Source organism: Lichenostomus cassidix, chromosome 8 (genome assembly GCF_008360975.1).
Source record: "Lichenostomus cassidix isolate B80296 chromosome 8, HeHo_3.0, whole genome shotgun sequence".
Lineage (NCBI taxonomy): Eukaryota > Metazoa > Chordata > Aves > Passeriformes > Meliphagidae > Lichenostomus > Lichenostomus cassidix.
The window spans coordinates 23,626,405-23,644,687 of record NC_139489.1 but is presented as its reverse complement, the minus strand read 5'-3'; the positions used below and the strand labels follow the sequence as shown (position 1 = coordinate 23,644,687).

General features: G+C 51.9%; 2 protein-coding genes across 9 annotated transcripts in view; one reads left to right on the top strand and one right to left on the bottom strand.

Moving 5' to 3' along the window:
* Positions 1-5,426: 5,426 nt before the first annotated feature.
* SEC22B (SEC22 homolog B, vesicle trafficking protein) lies at positions 5,427-13,410 on the bottom strand. The gene is made up of 5 exons (XM_085068409.1): positions 13,236-13,410; positions 12,873-12,982; positions 8,281-8,441; positions 7,810-7,956; positions 5,427-7,449 (listed from the first exon to the last, which is right to left on the bottom strand). Exons 1-5 carry the CDS (start codon positions 13,308-13,310, stop codon positions 7,295-7,297), a joined length of 648 nt encoding a protein of 215 aa, XP_084924535.1. The 5' UTR covers positions 13,311-13,410; the 3' UTR covers positions 5,427-7,294.
* Positions 13,411-13,718: 308 nt separating this feature from the next.
* Positions 13,719-18,283, top strand: part of PACS2 (phosphofurin acidic cluster sorting protein 2) — a 73,485-nt gene continuing 68,920 nt past the window's right edge. For 5 of the 8 annotated variants that reach the window (XM_085068403.1, XM_085068408.1, XM_085068402.1 and 2 more), the window contains exon 1: positions 13,719-13,899. In XM_085068403.1, the coding sequence (XP_084924529.1) occupies positions 13,772-13,899 (128 nt within the window). In that variant the 5' untranslated portion in view covers positions 13,719-13,771. The remainder of the gene's footprint in view (positions 13,900-18,283) is intronic. The other 3 variants (XM_085068407.1, XM_085068406.1, XM_085068405.1) reach the window with 1 other exon arrangement.

Here is an 18,283-nt window from a genome sequence, read left to right as displayed (position 1 = left end):
TTGCTTGTGCCTGGAGGGAATGCACAGAGCAGAGCAGAAAGGGGACAGGGACAGGTGCACCACTGTGTCCCCACACCGAAGTTCCTCAATTAGCTCCCCATCAACCTCATGAGCCTGTCATTAGGCAATAAATCCTTTACAGAGGAGTTAAAAATATGTTTCAGCATTACTCTGTCTACACGCAGCCCTACCACACACAACCTCACCCCCAGTTTCCCACCCAGAGAAGACCAGCGGCCAACACTGGAACTGGAGAGCTCTGGTAAGGTTTCTTGCAGTTGCCATCTGGTTTCTGACCATGCCTTGCCTCTCTTTGCCCACGGAGTGTCTCACACAGGTGCAGGAGCCAAGCCCCAGCTGCCCAGGGTGGTGAGGAAAGGCGGGCAGGGTGCCTGGCACAGGGCTGGGTGTGCTCTGGCACTGGAAGAGATGCCAGCTGAGGGATTAGGAGAGCTGAACAGGCTCCATATCCACGGCAGAGCTAGTTAAACGGTCCCAGCAATTAGGAAAATCCTGGCACTTTGTCTGACAAAGGCAGGGAGATCAGGCCTTCTCTGCAGCTCCACTCAGAGTCTCACCCCGCCATGATTCTGTTTTCTGCTCCACAGTGCCTCCTCGCACATTTGTCAGAGAGGGAGTCTGTAGGGACACCATCTCCCCACACCCCGGATGCCTCACATCTTTGCAGCCAGGGAATGCTGCTAGGCAGATGTGCTGGGGGCTCTGCAGTGCTCTGCAGTGCTCTCTCCTGCTCTCCTCACAGAAGGCAAAATGCACTTGAACATTCTGGGTTGTTTTTTGTGTGTTTGTACCTGGTCAGTGTGGACCGTGGCACTTCTCTGTCCCGCACCTTGGAGGAACTGCTGATTTCAACAGCTTTGTATTAGCTCGCTCAGAATAAATGGTGATTTCCTGCAGCAACTTTTCAGTGACATTGATGGTGGTTCAGGCATTCTGAGGCATTCAGACCTCAGCTCAGCCCATACCCCAATCAATGCCTGTCTTACATCCCAGTGTTTTACATGTTATCCCAGATAAATGTTGCCTCTTTATGTGACCTTGATCTGGGGGTCCTTAGGACAGACATGCTTACGTCCCAGCTTTCTCTTTTGTGAACGAAAAAGCTGGAAGCCCATTAAAATGGGAGCTGAGGGTATTTCATAGTTACAAGTTGTCAGCAGCCAAGAGGTTAAAGAAAAGCAGGAGGGAGAGAGGCTTCCAACAAAATCCTCAGGGCTGGCAGCCTTGTGCTTGTGCTGCAAATAGCTTGTCCTGTGGCTCATCTGCAAACTCTTAACATCCACATGACTTGGCTTATGCCATGATTACCTTACCTGCCAGCCAGCCACATCTTAAAAAGAAACAGAGAAGTGCAAAAGCATTCCTACATCAAGCCCTGCAGGAATGCACTGGGCTCCCTGTTCCGCCTCTGCTGCTTAATCGCCAGGGGAATTTGTACCCTCTGCCTTACCCGCAGCTGCCTGCTCTCAGCAGCCCCTGGAGTATTTAAATTGCAGATGGAGTTGCGTAGCTTTCACCAAAGTTGCTCTGACATACAGAGTGGCCATTAAGCTACTGAAATGCCCCTGGCTCTGGGCATGCAATGGAACAAGAATCTACTGATTTGTGGTCACTTTCCAGGTCACAGCCAGTGCTGTAATGACAGCTGGCAAAATGGTATGGCTGTGGCTCAAGGAAGGGGCAGCTGCTCACCACGATCATTTGGTTTCCTTTTTTGTGTCTGTACCCAGGACTTGATGAATAAATAGGGATTTGTAACTCTCCCTCTTGATCAGCAGCCTCTAGGTAGCTACAGCAGTGATTTGCAGCAGGCAAATCCTTCTCCTCTCCCAGTGCAAACATGGCCCATGCAAGTCACCCCTCTGGGTACCTCTTGCTGTGGCATGGCTATGAAGGCATAGCCTCTAACAGCTGTGGTCCCCATGCATGTAGGGGCAAAGGAAAACAGGATCGGGGTTTCCTGTTCCTGTGGGACCCAAAGCCCAGCCTCAGTCCCCAGCCATTCTGTTATGTCCCTCCTGTCACCAGGCGGGAGCCTTGCGCTGCTCTGTGTGGCCAAGCTGTGCCAGAGGCCACCCAGTCCCTTCTCACCTCAAGAGTCCCCTCCTCTCCCAAGGTGGATGCCAGGGGCAAGATGCAAGGGGCTCATGGCTGTGAAGGGGAGCACATGAAACTCCAGGAAAGATCCTGAGGAGACACGCACCTCAGGTTCTCCAGGCTTGATCACCATAGGGAAGGACCTCTGCAGGTCCCAGTGCATAGTGTTTGGGGCCACTGTGGTTCCAGCAAGCACATTTTGTTCTGCTCTTCTATGCAAATCCTGTCTCTGCTGCCAATTTGGGGGCACCCCAGTTGCGGCCGACAGGGAGGGTGCACTTTTGTTCTGGGTGCTGTGCTGCAATGGGGCTGTGGAATCCCATTTCCAGTGAGCATGGGCAGCATGCCAGGGAAGCAGTGTGCTGGGGTGGCTGTGGAGCACCTGCAGAGTTGGGGGGCTGCAGAGGGGATGAAAAGGAAAAAAAAAGGCAACAACAGAGGAAATAGGTTTATCATCTCTCTGCAGAGTGCTGGGGCTCAACCACAAGGGGTTTTCTGAGGCATCATTTGAAATCACACTGGGCTCAGCTGTGAGCTCCAAGAAAGCACTGTGGCAGGGTCCAACAGCCCTGCTGGGGTAGGAACGGGCAGCAGGGACTCCCCAACTTCTGCTTTATCCCCTCTGGTGGCTTTCTGAGCTCAGACATGAATGCAGCCAGCTGGGAGCAGCCATGTGAAGCTGTGCGAGGCTCAGTGCTGTGGGCAAACCCGGGGCACCCTTGCGGGGGACCCAAATGTTGCACAAGACAGGGGAGAAGGGGCATAGGCTGGGGAGGGGCAGTGGCATGGCTGCTTCAGGGAAAGCAGAGCCAGGAATACATCTAGGCAGACAGGTCAGAAGCTTTCCAGGAAGTGCAGCCAGGGTATCTGCAGTGGAGAAGTCAAACCCCACCTCTCCCCAGTGCAGGATCCTCAGCAACCCCCAAAGAGCTCAGATCTGGAGTGACCAACAGGGACAGAGTGAGGAGGGGGTCAGGGGCTAGGCAAGTGCCTCAAGTCCTGCCCTGGGGCTTGCTAAGTGCTCAGGACCAGCACAGCTTCATCACCAGAGACTGGGAGATGGCACAGTTCAGGGCTGCTCTGGGGCAGGATGTGGCGCTGACTCAGGCCCGTGGAGGAGGGTTGGTCCCACAGTCAGCTGTCTCTGGCCAGCTGCCAACCCAGAACCCTGCCCTCAGAAAAGCCTTCATTTTCGGGTGGCAGAAAATCGACATCCTCCTTTCCAAAAGGTCACATTGAGGCAACACAGCAGAGTGAAATGTGAGGGGCAGAGAGGACTTCCCGATCCCCTCCCTCAGCCTAGCCCTGTGGGACATCCCTCCCTGGCCCGGGTGGAATTCGGAGTCCTCCAGAGCTGCTGTGGCCTCACATTGGCCACCTAGGGGAAGAGAACCAGGACTAGGGAGCTCAAAGGTTGAACTTCAAGCCCTGCCATCCTGGCCATTGCTGTCCAAGCACTTCACTGGTGTTGAGTGCCCCAGGAAGGTGCTGCAAGCACACCTCTCCACACGACTGGGACATTCACCCACGGCAAAACAGCTTCCAGAAACCATCTGTGGCCTAACTGCCCTGGGGTCCCAGAGGGAAAGATGCTGAAACTGGGCTTTTCACAAAACCTACTCAAAAGAGGGGTTTGCAAGTGTGAGGAGCTGCTTCAAAGCAGAGGAAGCAGCTGGTGCCCAAGTTGACACAGAAACCAAAACCCTGCTGCTCCCAGAGTGGTGACAGTGCAGAAAGTGGTCACAGTCTGTGCCAGGTGAGACCTGGTTTATATTTGGCATGGTGGCTAGAGCACCCAGCCAGCTTTTGCCATCCTGCTGCACTCTTCCTCTCCACAGTGCCGTGCCCCACCCATGCAGGTCTGGCAGCATCTCAGAACCAGCTCTGCCTGTCTGCTCTTGCTGCTTCACTCAGGGAGAAAAGCCCTGTCACCCAACACTGGCGTGCCCAGCAGTGTAAAGCACCCTGCACAGCCCTGCAGTGGGCAGTGGGGTACACTGCCATGTACACAGCCCTTGTTCCCTCCAGCAGGCACTGTCCCCAACAGCACCCAGGGGTGCCCAGACCTGAGCTGAGCAGTGTCAGCAGCAAGCACAGCCAAAACTGACAGCTTTTCCCCTCTGTGCTCACATGATGAGCAGAGCAGCTCCTGGGGCACTCTGCACCATCATCTTTTCTTTTGTGCTCTGCCTGTAACCCGTTCCAAAGGTTTCCCAGTGGCAATGGGCACACTGTGGAGAAGGGAGAGCTCAGCTCTGCTCTCTAAAGCACCCAGAGCAGGGGCTCAGGTGTTACAGAGGTGCCAGGAGTTTGCACTGCTCCCAGGTCCCGCTTCCCTTCTGCTCCACATGCGCCTGGCATGGGACAAAACCCCTTGCCTCTGCCAGGGTGAGGTGCAGGAACTGGGGTGATGCCCAGATGGAGAACCCAGCAAGAAAAGGCTGTTCCAGAGCCTCTGGAAGCAGAGGGACAGCTCAGAAGCAGAAATGAAAACGGAAAGAGTGCTGGTGAGGAGGTGAACAAGCAAACGCCCTGCGGGAAGTGTCTCCATCCAGCTCAGTCGCTGCGCGATGTGACGAGGCCAGGCAGCACAGCCTGGTGTGACACAGTCCTGGAGCCCTTGCAAGCACATCCCCGGCTTCACGGGGGCCTGCGGATCTCTCTGGAAGCAAGGGCATCGCAAGGAGCTGGGGGTGCCCTGAGGAGGAGCCCCCTTTGTGTCCCCAGCCCCGCACCGTGCCGCAGCTCCGCGCAGGCACTGCCATCTGCAGGCAGAGCCTCAGGACCGACTCTGGGCCGCTGTCCTCACCTCTCCCTTCTTGGAAGAACGAAAGGAGAGTCCGTGTTTTGAAAGCAGCGAGGAAATTGCTTGTGAGGTGTCCCCTGGAGCCCCGCGCTGGCCTGCGGGAGAGAGGACTCCTATTCCCTCTAGGCAAGTGGCGTTCGCAGCTCCGTGCCCTGTTCACAGACACAGCCCTTGGTGGATACACACCCAGCTCATTCCCAGTTTGTCCTGCTTCTCGTCTGCCCCCCATGAACAGCACTGCCCCATAAAATACTGCCCACGTTGAGGAGGCTGCCTGTCAACAGGCAGAGATGTGCCAGCAAGGAAGACCCCTGCTGTACGCAAAGTACAGCTTCTCCACCAGAAAATGGTTAAGATCATGTCTTTCAACTAGTTTTGCATCCAAAAGGGAGACCTTATCCCAGCTGGCTTCATCTACGGGGTCCTTACCCTCTTGTGTCCCTGGAAGGAAGGAACAAATCCCCCAAGGCCACAGGAACGAGACACAGGACACTCCACGCTGTAGAGGGGATTTTTCAGAAGCATTTATTTCACTGCTGACACTGGGGCTGCAGGAGGCAGCTGCTCCCCGAGCTACCCTGTGCTGCAGAAACATCACCCCCTCAATCACAACAATCCACGGACGGTCGGTGTCTGAACGGTGAGACCTTCCAGCACCTACATTACACAGACCTACATCACTGGGACATTCACCTGTTAGGGACACCACTTAAAAGGACTTAAAATAATGATAATAATTATAATAAAGCAATCTACAAAGTAACATTTGGAGGCATCATGCAGAAACCTGATTACTTTAGACTATATGGCAGCTCAGATTTGCTGGGTTTATCAGTGGACGAGTGCTGACTGCTTCTCTGCCAGTCCAACAAGGTGCCAAGGTGGGGAGTATTCCCAGAGAGGACAACAGCTGCGTTTCCCACCCAGTGGCAGGAAACACTTCCAGGTCACAGTTTATACATCCAGAATTACACAAGGTTATGTGCTTGTCAAAGGTGCTGGGAAGTCCTGAAACTTCCTTCTGTGACACCACCTGCTTCCTCTACCAAATGGCAGACACTTGAGTGCAGCAGAGTGCCTGAGCTGTGGGGTTTCTTTTTTCTCTCTCTCATTTTTTTTTTAAATAAAACCAAAAGCTGACTGCTAAAATGTTATTCTTAGCACAGGTGGACCAAAAAAAAAATTTAAAAAAATCACATTACACTGGTGATATATAGATTGGCCCACAACAAAGAAGAAGCTCTATGCTATTGCCCCATAATGAGTTTTTTTTCACCTACAGTTTCAGCTTCCCAAGTGAGGTAGGGAGAAGGTGACCACGGGAAAAGAGGTGGTGTTTCTAAAGGATTCCACGGTTTTAAAGATATCCTAATCCTTCATGTAAAGTTAAAGTGTTCTTTAAAGAAACACTGCCTTTTCTTCACAACAACATTCAGAATTTTGGTTTTTTGGTTGTTTTGGGTGAGGGAATAAGGGAGAAAGAAAACAAGGATCCCAGAGATGAAATGCTGGCAGTTTTGACACATTTCGAAGGAAAGCACAGCTATAAAAAGGAAGGAAATAATGTAGTGAATCTGCAGCTAGAAGGGAAAAATAGAGTGCTGACATAGTTTGCACTGTGCCCGTTCCAACAGCATTGAATTACACACCCTGTTCATGTGGAAACATACTGTCACACACAACTGTCAGGGGAGGGAAAGTGGACACTTAGAAACCTGGAGTTTAATTTTGCAGGAACCAGTTAATACAGAAGCCTTCCACTGCCCCTCCTAGTACTGGACAGAATGTATTTTAAGGCATAGTTTAACATCCATTTCTCCCTAAAGCAATTTAAAGTGTAACAAGCCAGGATGTCAGACACAGAACACTCAACAGGTATTCTGACAGAGGTGAAAGCTGGTTTATGTACAGTGAAATATTTGCCTTCAAACAGGGGAGTCTTGAAAAGGAAAGAAGTAACTGCAGACCCAGATTCTAAAAAAGCAAACATTACCAACACAAGGAATGTTCATTAGAGTCCAGTTCCCACTAGAGCTACTCAACAGGAGGACGTACAATGTGATTATGCTAAACAGCACTGATTGACTGTTCCCAGAGTGCCCCAGGAGGGGGAAGAACCTTGGGAGGCCAAACTCTGCAGTATCCTAGTGCAAACAGCCTCAGAGGAAAAGCCTGCAGTCAACAAGCCTTCACACCTATTGTTAGGCTCCACTAAGAGATGAAGTAGCCAGGTGTCACCTAACAACTTCAGGACACTCCTGTCAAGGTGATGGTCCTGTGTGGATTCTAATGCACATCCCCCATGAACAGTGTCCTGCACACATCCACCTGCCAGGCTACTGGCTTTCCCTCTTCCATGACCGAGCCAGCTCACAGCCACCAGAACCTCACATAGACAATCAGCATGATGAAAAACACAGCTACGGCCGCCAGCTTGGCGTACGTGGAACGCATGTTCAGGTACTTGGCGTCCTGGCGGTACTTCTTGGATAAACTGGACAAGTTGTTGGCCTTGGAATCAAGAGCTGTTAAAGGGAAAGGGGAGAGCAGTTAGGCAGGATTATCTGAATGTTCCCCAAATGTTACATTAAGTGTACAAGTTTCAGCTGGAAGTGCAGCGGTTTCACACAGTGGCATGGCCTGTGCCTCTCTGCAGTGCTCCAGTGCTTGTCCTGCTGGGATGAGAGCCACCCAAACTGGTGAAGTGCTGGTCTCTCCCCAGAGAAGCACCAGCACCTGCCAGGTGCTTCCAAATGCAACTGATCCATCTCAAACACCCACCAGGTTCACTGCTTTTCTCAGTCCTTTCCCTCCAGGATGCTCTGCCCACCCAGATGATGGAGTAGACAAAGAACTGTGTGCCAAACATTGGCCACTCCCAGTACCTGACAGTGCCTCTCCTCGCTGTAAGACCTCCTCAATGTTGGCCACCATAATCCTCTGCACATCTTGCAGCTCTGTGTTAATGGAGCCCAGGTTCCTCCTCGCCCGGCTGTCAATGTAGAGCTTCTTGGTTTTCTGGATGTAGGTATCTGGAAAGAGACAGGGCTATCAGGGGCAGTCTCACCTAACACAGAGCAGCCTGGCTGCTGAAGGAGTGGGAGCATTGCTGAGACAGCCAGAAGACTACATGCAAATATTCACTGGAGCGAGGCCAAGCGACTAAAAGCAGAAAATCTGAATCTAAGGACATGTACCATTTCCCTACCACTTCTCTATTCCAAAACACCCATGTCTCTGGTGCCAAGAAGAGTTTGAACTGTCAATTCCATAGGACAAGCTGCAGAGAATCCTGTGGCTGCTGCTCCCCCCCCAGCAAGAAGTTTCCTAACTAGCCACAGGGAGAGGGACCTCACCAAATTCAATGAAGGAATAGGGCCTGGAGACTGTAGGAACCTTCTTGCCATGCTGCTCATCAAACTCTGAGTGCAAGTCTTCCAGGTATGCAAAGGCCAGTTTCTTGGGGAATCCAGCTTCACACAGCACCAGGTAACACACACCTTTCTCAATGATGTAGCTGAAAGAACATCAGACAAAGCTTAATCAACCGGTTCTGAACCTATCCTATCAAACACCACCTTGCATACCTTTATTCCTATGAGGCAATGAGAACTGGGTACTAGAACTTCCCATTTTCTATGTCTGGATCAAGTGTAAACCTTTCTGCAAAGCAATGGCTTATTTTTTCTTTAGCCAAAATAAATTTCCTTGTAGCCTCAGACCCTACACCCATGCCAATAGTCCTGGGCTTTGACTTCAGTTGAATAAAAGCTGGCCTGAGAATACCACTAGCTTAACAAAATATCGGCAATAAAAGAATTATAATTTTGGAGTACAAAGGGGAGAACACCCTATGTCAGGAGAAGGAGGGCATAAGAAAGTTTGCCAGCACACTAGAGGGGAAGATGGCCAACATGTCTCTAACTGGCAGCACAGCCAAGTACCTGAAGCCCACAAATGGGAAGTTGAGGCACTGAGATGAGGACATGCACAGGAATCTGGTCTTAGGAAGCCACCCAGTGACTGCCAGCTGCCCCTTTCCATTTTGGAGGGCTGGGTATCCCCTTCCTCCACCAACACCAGCCTGTTGGTGGGGTGCTGCTATGCACATGCAGCACCTCAAAGGAAACTGGGGAGGAGTATTGGTGCTAGATGGGTTCTGGTGACCTTATTGACCTTGCCATGGGTAGGTGTGACTGTGCCACCGGTCCTTTAGCAGCTCTAAAGCACACAGTGACACCTGCTGCTGTGTAATGCTGTGTGGTTTGCCCTGTAGCTGAGGGCATAGGGGTCCTCTTCTCATCCCACCACCAACCTTGAGAATATTTAGGCTTCACTAGGTCTGTCTGCTGCTGCACATTTCCAACTGAATTCTCCTCCTCACTTAGCCAATATAAAAAGAATGGCTACAATACTCCCACCAAAACCAAGGGGGTGGAGACAGTAAATAGCCCTGTAAACACTTTTGAATGTTTATCTATATTCTTCAGGGTGGAGTGTGAATGCTGCTTTTAGGTTACCTTCCTTTGACTTTCTGCATAATGCCATTAAGCATTAGTCTAGTTAGCAGGAAGATTAGCAGTGTATTAAAGAAATGATCCAGTCCTGAGGGCACCATAGTAAAATAAGCAGCTTAAAATTTTGTTAATAGACACACCAGGCTTACAAAACAACTTCTTCCCACTCTTTTTCCAGATACCACAACGGGGCCATGTCCTCTGAATTGGCTATCCTCAACTTGCTCCTGGGCTAGGGAGTATCCATTTCTCCTCCCTCTGGGCAGTCTGGGTGTGAAACGCTGGCAGCCTTCAATCAACAACTGATTTACCCTAACCAGAAGTAAGAAACTCCATAATCCATTCCACAGCTTGTCCCCATGTGCTCATGGCCTTTGTTCTTTTTTATGTTTCTCAGCTTGGACTGCATCAGTGCTGAGACTAATCCCACACTACATCAAGCTTCTGCTCTTCCCTTACCCCTGGAGACCTGCTTGACACATTGTGGTTGCTATAGATCACCACCTGGAGCTTGATTTAGCCACTGCTACCACCAGCAAGACTTGAACAGTCTTTTGAAATAAGGAAAATCAATGTCAGAAGGGAATTCTGATAGCATAGCTGGAGTGGCAGTCTGCAGATGAGAGCACTCTGAGGAACACATCCTATCAGCACAGGTCTGTTTATTTCTGCCTGGGCCAGCTGGTCCTGCCTGGAGCTCTTCAGCTGCATTTCACACTTGCTTCTCCCTGATGTGATATTCACTGCTGGATTTTGAGTTGGTTTGTCAGCACCACAGAGAGCGAGCTCACCTCACTCTGCCCCAGATTCAGACAATTTTGTCAACTTCAGACCAGAGCTCCTGCACAGCTGGACTTCTCAGTTTTACACTTTGTGTGCACCTCCAAGCTTCAGCACAGCACCTGCCTGCAAGTCCTCACATGAGAGGCAGACATGGCAATTTTCCACTGTTAACTCTGCACACTGAGCACAGCCAATAGGTTTCCTAAAATTATCTTGGACGTTTTGAGAGAGAAAAGCTTTATCCTAGTAACAGTGGCAAAGGCCAAGGGTTGCTTTTAAATGACAGGTAAGAGCCACTCCAGCCATTCATCAGGCAAAGGTCACCTGCTTACTGACAGCACAGCAGATGCTATCAGTGTTCTGTACCTGCACAGCTTCCCCCCAGTGCTGCAGCTGAAGGGGTGACACAGCTTTTGGAGCTGGAGCCTGGGCATTGCATTTGAGAGAAATCACCTCAGTGGCCATAATTTAAGCTTCATGTTTCAGCAAGGCTAGGCTCTGCTCTGAACTGATGAAGCTAAAGACGTCCAACATCACTTCAGCAAGTTCAGCAATACCTTTGGCCACACTAACTCCCACCACGAAATGCTCTGTCCTGGTTTGTGCTGCCCTCAGCAGTCAGAGCTCTGATTTGGCAGAAAAACTGGGTGTGCTGCGTTAATGAGCAGTGTGGTCATCGGTCAGCGTTATTTTAGACTAAATCTCAAATTCCCCCGATACCTCTCCTTCCTGTACAGGAAGTTTTCTGACCCGAAAGTATTCTTTTCCCACAGGTCCTGCTGTGATGTCCCGCCTCAAAGGAGGCAGCAGCGAGCACTCTGCAGCAGCAGCAGCTGTCAGTGGCCAGCAGAACCTGTCTAGGGACAAACTCAACCCAGAAGGAGAAACATTCCAGTTTTCCTGCCAGTCTGCCAACCAGGTAACCCAGCTGTTCCTTTATGACAGCTGTCAAAACAGGGGCCTGCCCAAGCCCTGCCTCCTTGTCAGAACTGGTGACATTGCAGCCACCATTAGGAGGCTTTGATTTCCTGGGCAAGTGTTTTCACCTTCCCAGACATCGCTGTGCTTGCATCATGGAAGTAACTCAAGAAGGGATTTACTAGGAGCTACACAGGCTCTTTCCCAAGTCTTCACTGCCAGTCAGAGCTACACCCATGCTGTGCCAGGGAAATACTTAAAAACGAGAAAGTGTTTTAATTCTATGAAGTTTCAACCTGTAGAAAAAACAAGATGAAGAGCAGCACTTAGCAGTTAACTCTGGCAACGACATTCAAATCCAGGAGGAGATAGGGATGGCCAGGCCAATCAGTGCTGTCCTCTGACAACTGTAACTCCTTATCAAAGGCAACCAGAAGCCCAGACAAGAGATTTTTACGAATCTTGCCACAGTTACCATATGTAAGACAACCACAAGAAAAGTATGCCCCAAAACCTCATGGCTTTTGCCAAAGATTGCCCTTTCAAAAAACTCCCATTCCCATATTTTCTAAAGAATGGGATAGGGTGGAAGATTTGCTAAAGGGCTCCTGTTATTGGAGCAGAGACCTAAAGCCAACCTTGCCCTGCATTCAAAGGCCACCACCCCCTCACCCAGCCATAAACACACACCCAGTCATCCAGAATCTCCTGGAAATGAGAGGGATCCTGCTGCTGATGGCATGGCAGAAGTGGTGCTATGTGTGGGGATCTGGGCACATTCCTGCCAAAACTGCACAACCCTGCTTGGAGACCTCACCTAGCACCTGATCTTTGAGACTTCTAACAATTATTCCTGTCATGGCACAATTCTGATTCCTGACAGGATCTTGACTAAGTTCTCAAGTATTATTCTGCCAGGTAATGACATGTCACAGAAAGAAGCATTTCCTTTCTCAAACAAGCTTTCCTGCCTTTCAGTGACTGTCAATTCTCCCTCTGTTCACCTGCCTGCCCACCTCCCCTGCTACTGATTAAGCAACAATAATCAATAATAAACAGTAATACCTCTGTAAGCTTTGCTTATTTCATATCCAAGCTCCCTTGCAGGTGTACTACAGGAGAGTGCCAGAAGTGCTTTTAAGCCAAGAGTTCCCAAACAGTTTAGAAATTAACTAAACACACCAACTAATCGAGCAACAATAAGATTGAATCTATAAGATGAGAGAGGGAAGTCTGTCAGATATTAAGACAATAATAATAAAAATATTCAGACATGCTCCGTGAGCTTCTAATGCATGAAAATCTGGACTCTCATGGGACACAGGGAGGACAATCCTGTGCAGGAGGAGCTCACAGTGGTACTGACAGACTGGCTTTACCAAGGACATATCTCTTTAAAAACAAGACACGGGAGAGGTCCAGAAGATGCAGTGAAAGTATCATAGAGAGTGCAAACAAACAGAAAAACGTGAAAGGGAAACAGAACAGTGAAAGGGAACAGCACCTGTATTGTCTTCAGCAAAGGCAGAACTAGGAGCCTGGCTGAAAATCAAATGCCACACACCTGTGCCAAGCAGTGACAACTCACACCCTGTCCTCTTCCAGCAGGGCTCACAGGCCACCTCCTCCAGGCAGCCCAGCCTCTAACAAGCGCTCACCGTGACTCAGAAGAGCCCTCACCGACTCCCAGGGCAGAGGAGCCCGAATCCCCCACAGCCCCCAGTACTCACTGGAAAGCCATGGCTCCTGCCTCCAGGGTGCATCTCGTCGGGGACTGCTCGTTCAGCTTGCGGAAGAGCTGCTTCGCCTGGCTCTGGTACTGCTGCAGGTCGCGGCCTGACTGAGGAGGCAGGCAGGGAGAGAACGGGCTATCGGGGCGAACCGGGGAAACACCGCGGGAGCTCCGCGGCTGCCGGGACCAGCCCAAGGGTACCGGGCGGTTCTCCCTCTCCCCCCCTCCGCCACCGGGACGGGAACGCGTGTGCCAGAGCCGCCCGGCTGTGGGAAGGGACTGCGCGGTCCCACTGGTTCGCCCCCCGCCCGCTCCCCACCGACACACCGGCCCCTCCCCGCCCGCGCCCCGCCGGCCCCACCTGCTCGTCCTCTTGCATGGAGGCGGCCAGGGGGAGCCCGTCCGCCACGCGGGCGATCATCGTCAGCAGCACCATGGTCGCGCCCGCCGCCCGCCCTGCCACGGAGCCGCCCGGAAACTGCCACCGCCGCTTCCGGTCCGCCGCCGCCGCGCCACCGCCACTTCCGCCTGCGCGGGGCAAGCGCGGCTGCACCGGGCGCGCCTGCGCCAAAGCTAGGCCACGCCCCCTCCGCGGTGACCACGCCCCCGGCACGGGCACGCTCCCTCAGGACAGCCACGCCCCTCGGGGTGGACACGCCCCTTCAGAGTTGATCACGCCCACTAAACCCGCCCACCCCTGTATGGCCACGCCCCATAGGCACCGCCCACTATCAGACCACGCCCCCGGCAGTAGCCGCGCCTTTCATCCCGCCCACCGCAGAGCTCCGCCCCCTAGGCCTTTTGGCCCCGCCCCCTGTGACGCGCCCCCCGCGGGCGGGGCGGGGCGGGGCGGTGGCGGCGGCCCGGTGGGCGCGCGCCAGGCCGGCGGGCACAGCCATGGCGGCGGCGGCAGAGCGGGGCCGCCTCAGCTTCCCCAGCGGCACCGGGGCCCTGGGGCGGCCCGTGCCTATGAACCTCTTCGCCACCTGGGAAATCGACGGTTCCAGCCCCAGCTGCGTCCCCAGGTAACGGGGTGGGCGAGGGCGCGGACCCCACCCCCTTCTTCCCCGGAGCTTCGCGGCGCCTTCCTCAGCCCTCTTCCCCATCACCTGTGCGGTGCTTCCCGCAATTTCGGGGTCCCTTCCCACCCCTCACCGCCACCGCAGTGCCGGGCACGCTCCTCCTGCCCATTCAGTGTGTTTTGGGATGGGTGGAGGTGCAGACACCCCGACCCTACAAAGGGCGGGGGACTGCTGCCGTGTGTGTCAGCTGTGTGAGGGGGTCACCTTCACCGCGAGTGTCCCCACACATCCCCAAACCCCTGGCGTGGGCTGTGTGCTGGTGGCAGGCTTTTGGGGCTCCCCCCGAGCCTCGCCATCCCCGGGGTGTTCTTTGAACGCTGTCTTTCCTGGGAAGTGCCGCTCAGGGATGGGCTCGGGGGGCATCGCTGTCTCCAGCGCTGGTTTCTCGCCCTCTCCCCGTCTCGGCTGTTTCCCCGCCTCTGGTGTGTGTAAACACGCGGCCGTGCTCCTTGCCTGCGATGTTTTTACCCCGCATGGGAGGCATTCCTCTTAGTTTTTATAAATTCTGCGCTTTTCAAGCCTGACTCAAAAGAGAATGCTTATGAGGATTTAAACGTGCCGGAGACAAATCTCTGAAGCGCTTCTCTTTCTCTTTTTTTTGTTTTGTTTTAAGCGAGCATAACGGGAACAGAGTCATCAGGCTGACCTGGCAGGAACGTAAAGCTTTGCAAGCTTTACAAACCCCCCAAATCCCTCTGTCTTCTGCGCCATCCAGACAGCAGGTTGGACTCGGTGGCCATGCCCCTCTATTGCAGGGACGAGTAACTATCTCGGCATAAACACTGCCCACAGTCGTAGTGGTTTGACATCGTGGGCAGGAAGATAGAGGGGTAAAAGCAAACCTGAGTCCTGCAATTGCAGGTAATCTCGGTTTATAACAGCTTATCTGTGCTAGCAGCGCCTCGGGCAGCAACTTTGTCAGCTTGTGGCTCGTTCAGCCTTTCTTTTCTGCAACGGGAGATCTTGAAAAGGTATTGGCACCCGGGGGAATGTGCCCGTCTTCAAGGAGTCCCTTTGCTGTGGAAGTTGTTGTTTGGATGGGAATAGCTGGAGGAGCAGTTGGTGCTTTTTAGTTTTTGCACTAGGTAAGAAAGTGTCCCTGCTGCTGGCAGGAGGCTGGACTTAAATGGTCTTTAAGGTTCCTTCCAATCCAAACCATTCTGTGGTTCCAGTGCGATTGGCATTGTCCCTGCTGTGCAGAGGACACAGAGGCCTCTCATAGCACTGATGTGAAAACAATTCTCTCCATTCACCCTTTACTACAGGAAGGCAGTTGGGTTTCCATCTCATCCAACCTTGTAACAGTGGCTGTTAAACAAATAAAAGCCCAAATGTCCGTTGCTGTCAAGGACTTTTCGTTCTGCATTATCATTTATGCTGATACTTGCAGATCTGCAAACGAGCTCACAACATAGCCTGCTTGTTTCCAAATCTGTAGATGACCAGAAAATGCAGTGTAAGAACACTGACCCTGCCTTGATGTGGTAGGGGGTGGGGTGCACAGGATGGCAATTAGGGTGGGTCCTGGGTGCTGAAATTGTGGTGGGCAGCAGACTGGAGGCAGCTGGTTGAGGTGCCTGGAGGAATCTGTGGAATGCAAAGCACATGTGGTTGTCTGGGCAGGTGGGGCAGAACTGGGGTTTGAGAGGAAAAAGTGGAGGTACTGAGCAAGCCACAAAGCGAGGGATGATGAAAATGTTCAGATTGCCTGCCCTGAGGCATTGATGGAAGAACTGGGGCATTTGGGACCTTCTAGGAACAAAGCTTTTGGTTGAGGCAGTTTGTGTGTAGTGATGGGTTCCTCTGCTCTCAGCCCTGTTGTTGCCATCACCTTTGCTTGCCGTTCCAGGGTGCCCTTTTTCCCTAGAGCCCAGGGGAATAAGTAGACATCCAGCTGCTGCATCTGCTGCTGCCAGCCAAGGGAGCCAGTCTTTCCAGAGATGTGGAGTTTTCTGCTGGACATGGAGTCCCCCATATAGGCTGAGCACATGTGCAAGGGCTGTGTACAGGCTGCAGCATGTGGCAGATCTGCAGTTGTACTGTGGGTGCCAGGTGGATTTTGTTAACCCAAAGTGAGGTCAGGAGCAGCTGAGGTTGCAGGTTCTGTGGAGGTGTTGATCTTTGAGGTGTGTGCTGGGCCAACACCAAATTCTGCAGCAGTCCCCAATCAATGCTGCTGTTCTGAATCATTTATCACCATGCTTTGCATTTCATTACAGGCTTTGCAACAGACCTTTGTGTCAGAAGGCAGGAGTTTGAAAATCTTTAAGTTATGCCACTGCCCCTGCGCTTTGAGTCCATACTGTAATGATTTTATGGCACAATGACATTTAAGAGTCTTTATCTTAAAGGGGGAGATACGGGTGTGAAAACTTCTGCGTGGGAAACTATATCCCAAATGAGCTTGTTGTCCAAGCAGATGTCTGTTGGGACGTGAGGCGGATGTGGAGCAAAGTGGGCCTTGGTGTGTGGTCAAACACTGGAGCTGCCTTGGTCTCTTCTGCAATTTCCACCACTTACAAGTTCCCTTCTGTTGGCAGGACAGGCTTTCCTTGCAGAGAATAGGTTTGAACTTGGCACAAAGTCAGAAGATTCGTGAAGAGTGTGTGCTTGGGGAGGGAATGTTGCTTCCTTCCCCTTTTGGTTCAATAAATTTTATCCTATTTCTAAGGTGTTTCTCTTACAGTAAGCTGGAGCAGGAGGGGCTGGGTGGAAGCAGTGCCTGGAGTGGTCTGTGCCCTCATTGCTCTAAATTGTGTGGGTGGGTGTTGAGGTGGAGGGCCTCGTGTGGATGTGTGTATGCTTCCCAGATGATGGCTCAGAGGTGGACTGTGGGAGGGGGATCTCAGAAGCACTGCCCTTCAACACACTCTGGTGGGTGATTTACTGAAAGTCCATTCAGCTTGGGTGGGGTGTCAGCAAAATCTGGAAGGGTGCCTTGGTGCATCCATGGAGTTTCCTTGTGTGAAAAGGCTGTGTCTAAACTTAAGGAGGAATAATGATGAAGAGCCATGGTGTTGTTCTGTAGTTGTGTGCTTGGCATGAAACACGAGGTGAGGTGGTGTTTTGCATTTATTCTGCCCTCCCTTACTCTTCTGCCATCTGCAGAAATGATTTTCTGATTTATTCTTCAGCACATGTCGCTCCTGGGAGCTTTGACCATAGTGCCTCTGAAATGCAACTACTTTCTTTTAGTCATCCCAGAAATGTGACTCAAAATGTCTCACTATCAGGGCGTATCCATTGCATACCAGAAGGGAGAGATGCCTACCTTGTCCTGCTGTGTCTTTCTTCTGTGCACTGAAAGACCTCCCTTTGAGTAAGGTTACGTTACATAAAGTTCTCTCTACCACCTGTAAACACTGGGAGTGATTTTCTTGCTGCATGACAGCAAGAGAATCAACAGCTTTTCCTCTCATTTTCCTCACACTGAGAAAGTGGAAGTAAGAATTGTTCTGTGGATTTTGGTGTTGGTTTTTTTTACTTTCCAGTCTTCTGGTGAGCCTGTGGGTGTGAACAACAGGATGCACTACTGTCCCACCTTGAAGGAGCCTCATGAGATGGCACCATGGGGAGGTTGTCCAGAGGAAGAGTGGTCTTGGGGGGGAAAGTTTTGGTGGAAGGGTCTGCTGGGGCAAGAGAAGGCAATAGCCAGTGTTGCCATTCAGAGCAGGTTTTGTTTCAGGCTAGTGCCTTAATTGACACAAACTTGTAAAAGTTCCTGCTAAGCTTTGAACTACATGTAAAGTGAAGTTTGGTGGATTGAGACCAGCCTGGATGTGGAGCAGTTGTGACCCAGTGTCCCTTGGGGGTATGAAGGAAGAAGCCTGTGGAACAGACCTGTGAAAAGACAGTGCTGGGGATCTGGGGTTGTTGACTTGGCACTGCCTGAGCATTTTGTATGTTGGGTCACCTCTGTAGCTTGCCTGCTGGGTGAGGAAACCCGAAGGGGATCCACACACATCCCCTGGGCTCCCAGGAGGTTGGTGGTGCAGGGATGTGACTGCTCAGTGCTGTGGCATGGCCGTGCAGTGCTCGAACATTCACATTCACACCAGCCCTGGTACGGACATCCCCAGGGGCAATGGAAACTGATGGGGCTGAGATTTCAGATTCACAGCAGCTGAGTGGATCCTAACAGTTCGCTCATGCCGCAGGCTGTGTGCTCTTCTCTGTCTGCCAACTCCCATCTTCTTCCTCTGACCTATCTGTCTGTCTGCTTCCTGTAGGCTAATGAGTTGCAGTGGTTTGCAGAGGGCTCTGTGAGCATGTAAAGGTGACAGCACCACAGATGTGTGACCAGGAGGGACTCAGTGAGGACTGCTGG

Excerpts from the sequence above, each read along its gene's own strand:
- SEC22B (XM_085068409.1), bottom strand. The coding sequence starts at position 13,310 with ATGGTGCTGCTGACGATGATCGCCCGCGTGGCGGACGGGCTCCCCCTG. Across the intron at positions 12,983-13,235 it reads CCATGCAAGAGGACGAGCAG|TCAGGCCGCGACCTGCAGCA; the intron begins GTGGGGCCGGCG and ends CTGCCTCCTCAG. Across the intron at positions 8,442-12,872 it reads GCAGGAGCCATGGCTTTCCA|CTACATCATTGAGAAAGGTG; the intron begins GTGAGTACTGGG and ends ATGTTCTTTCAG.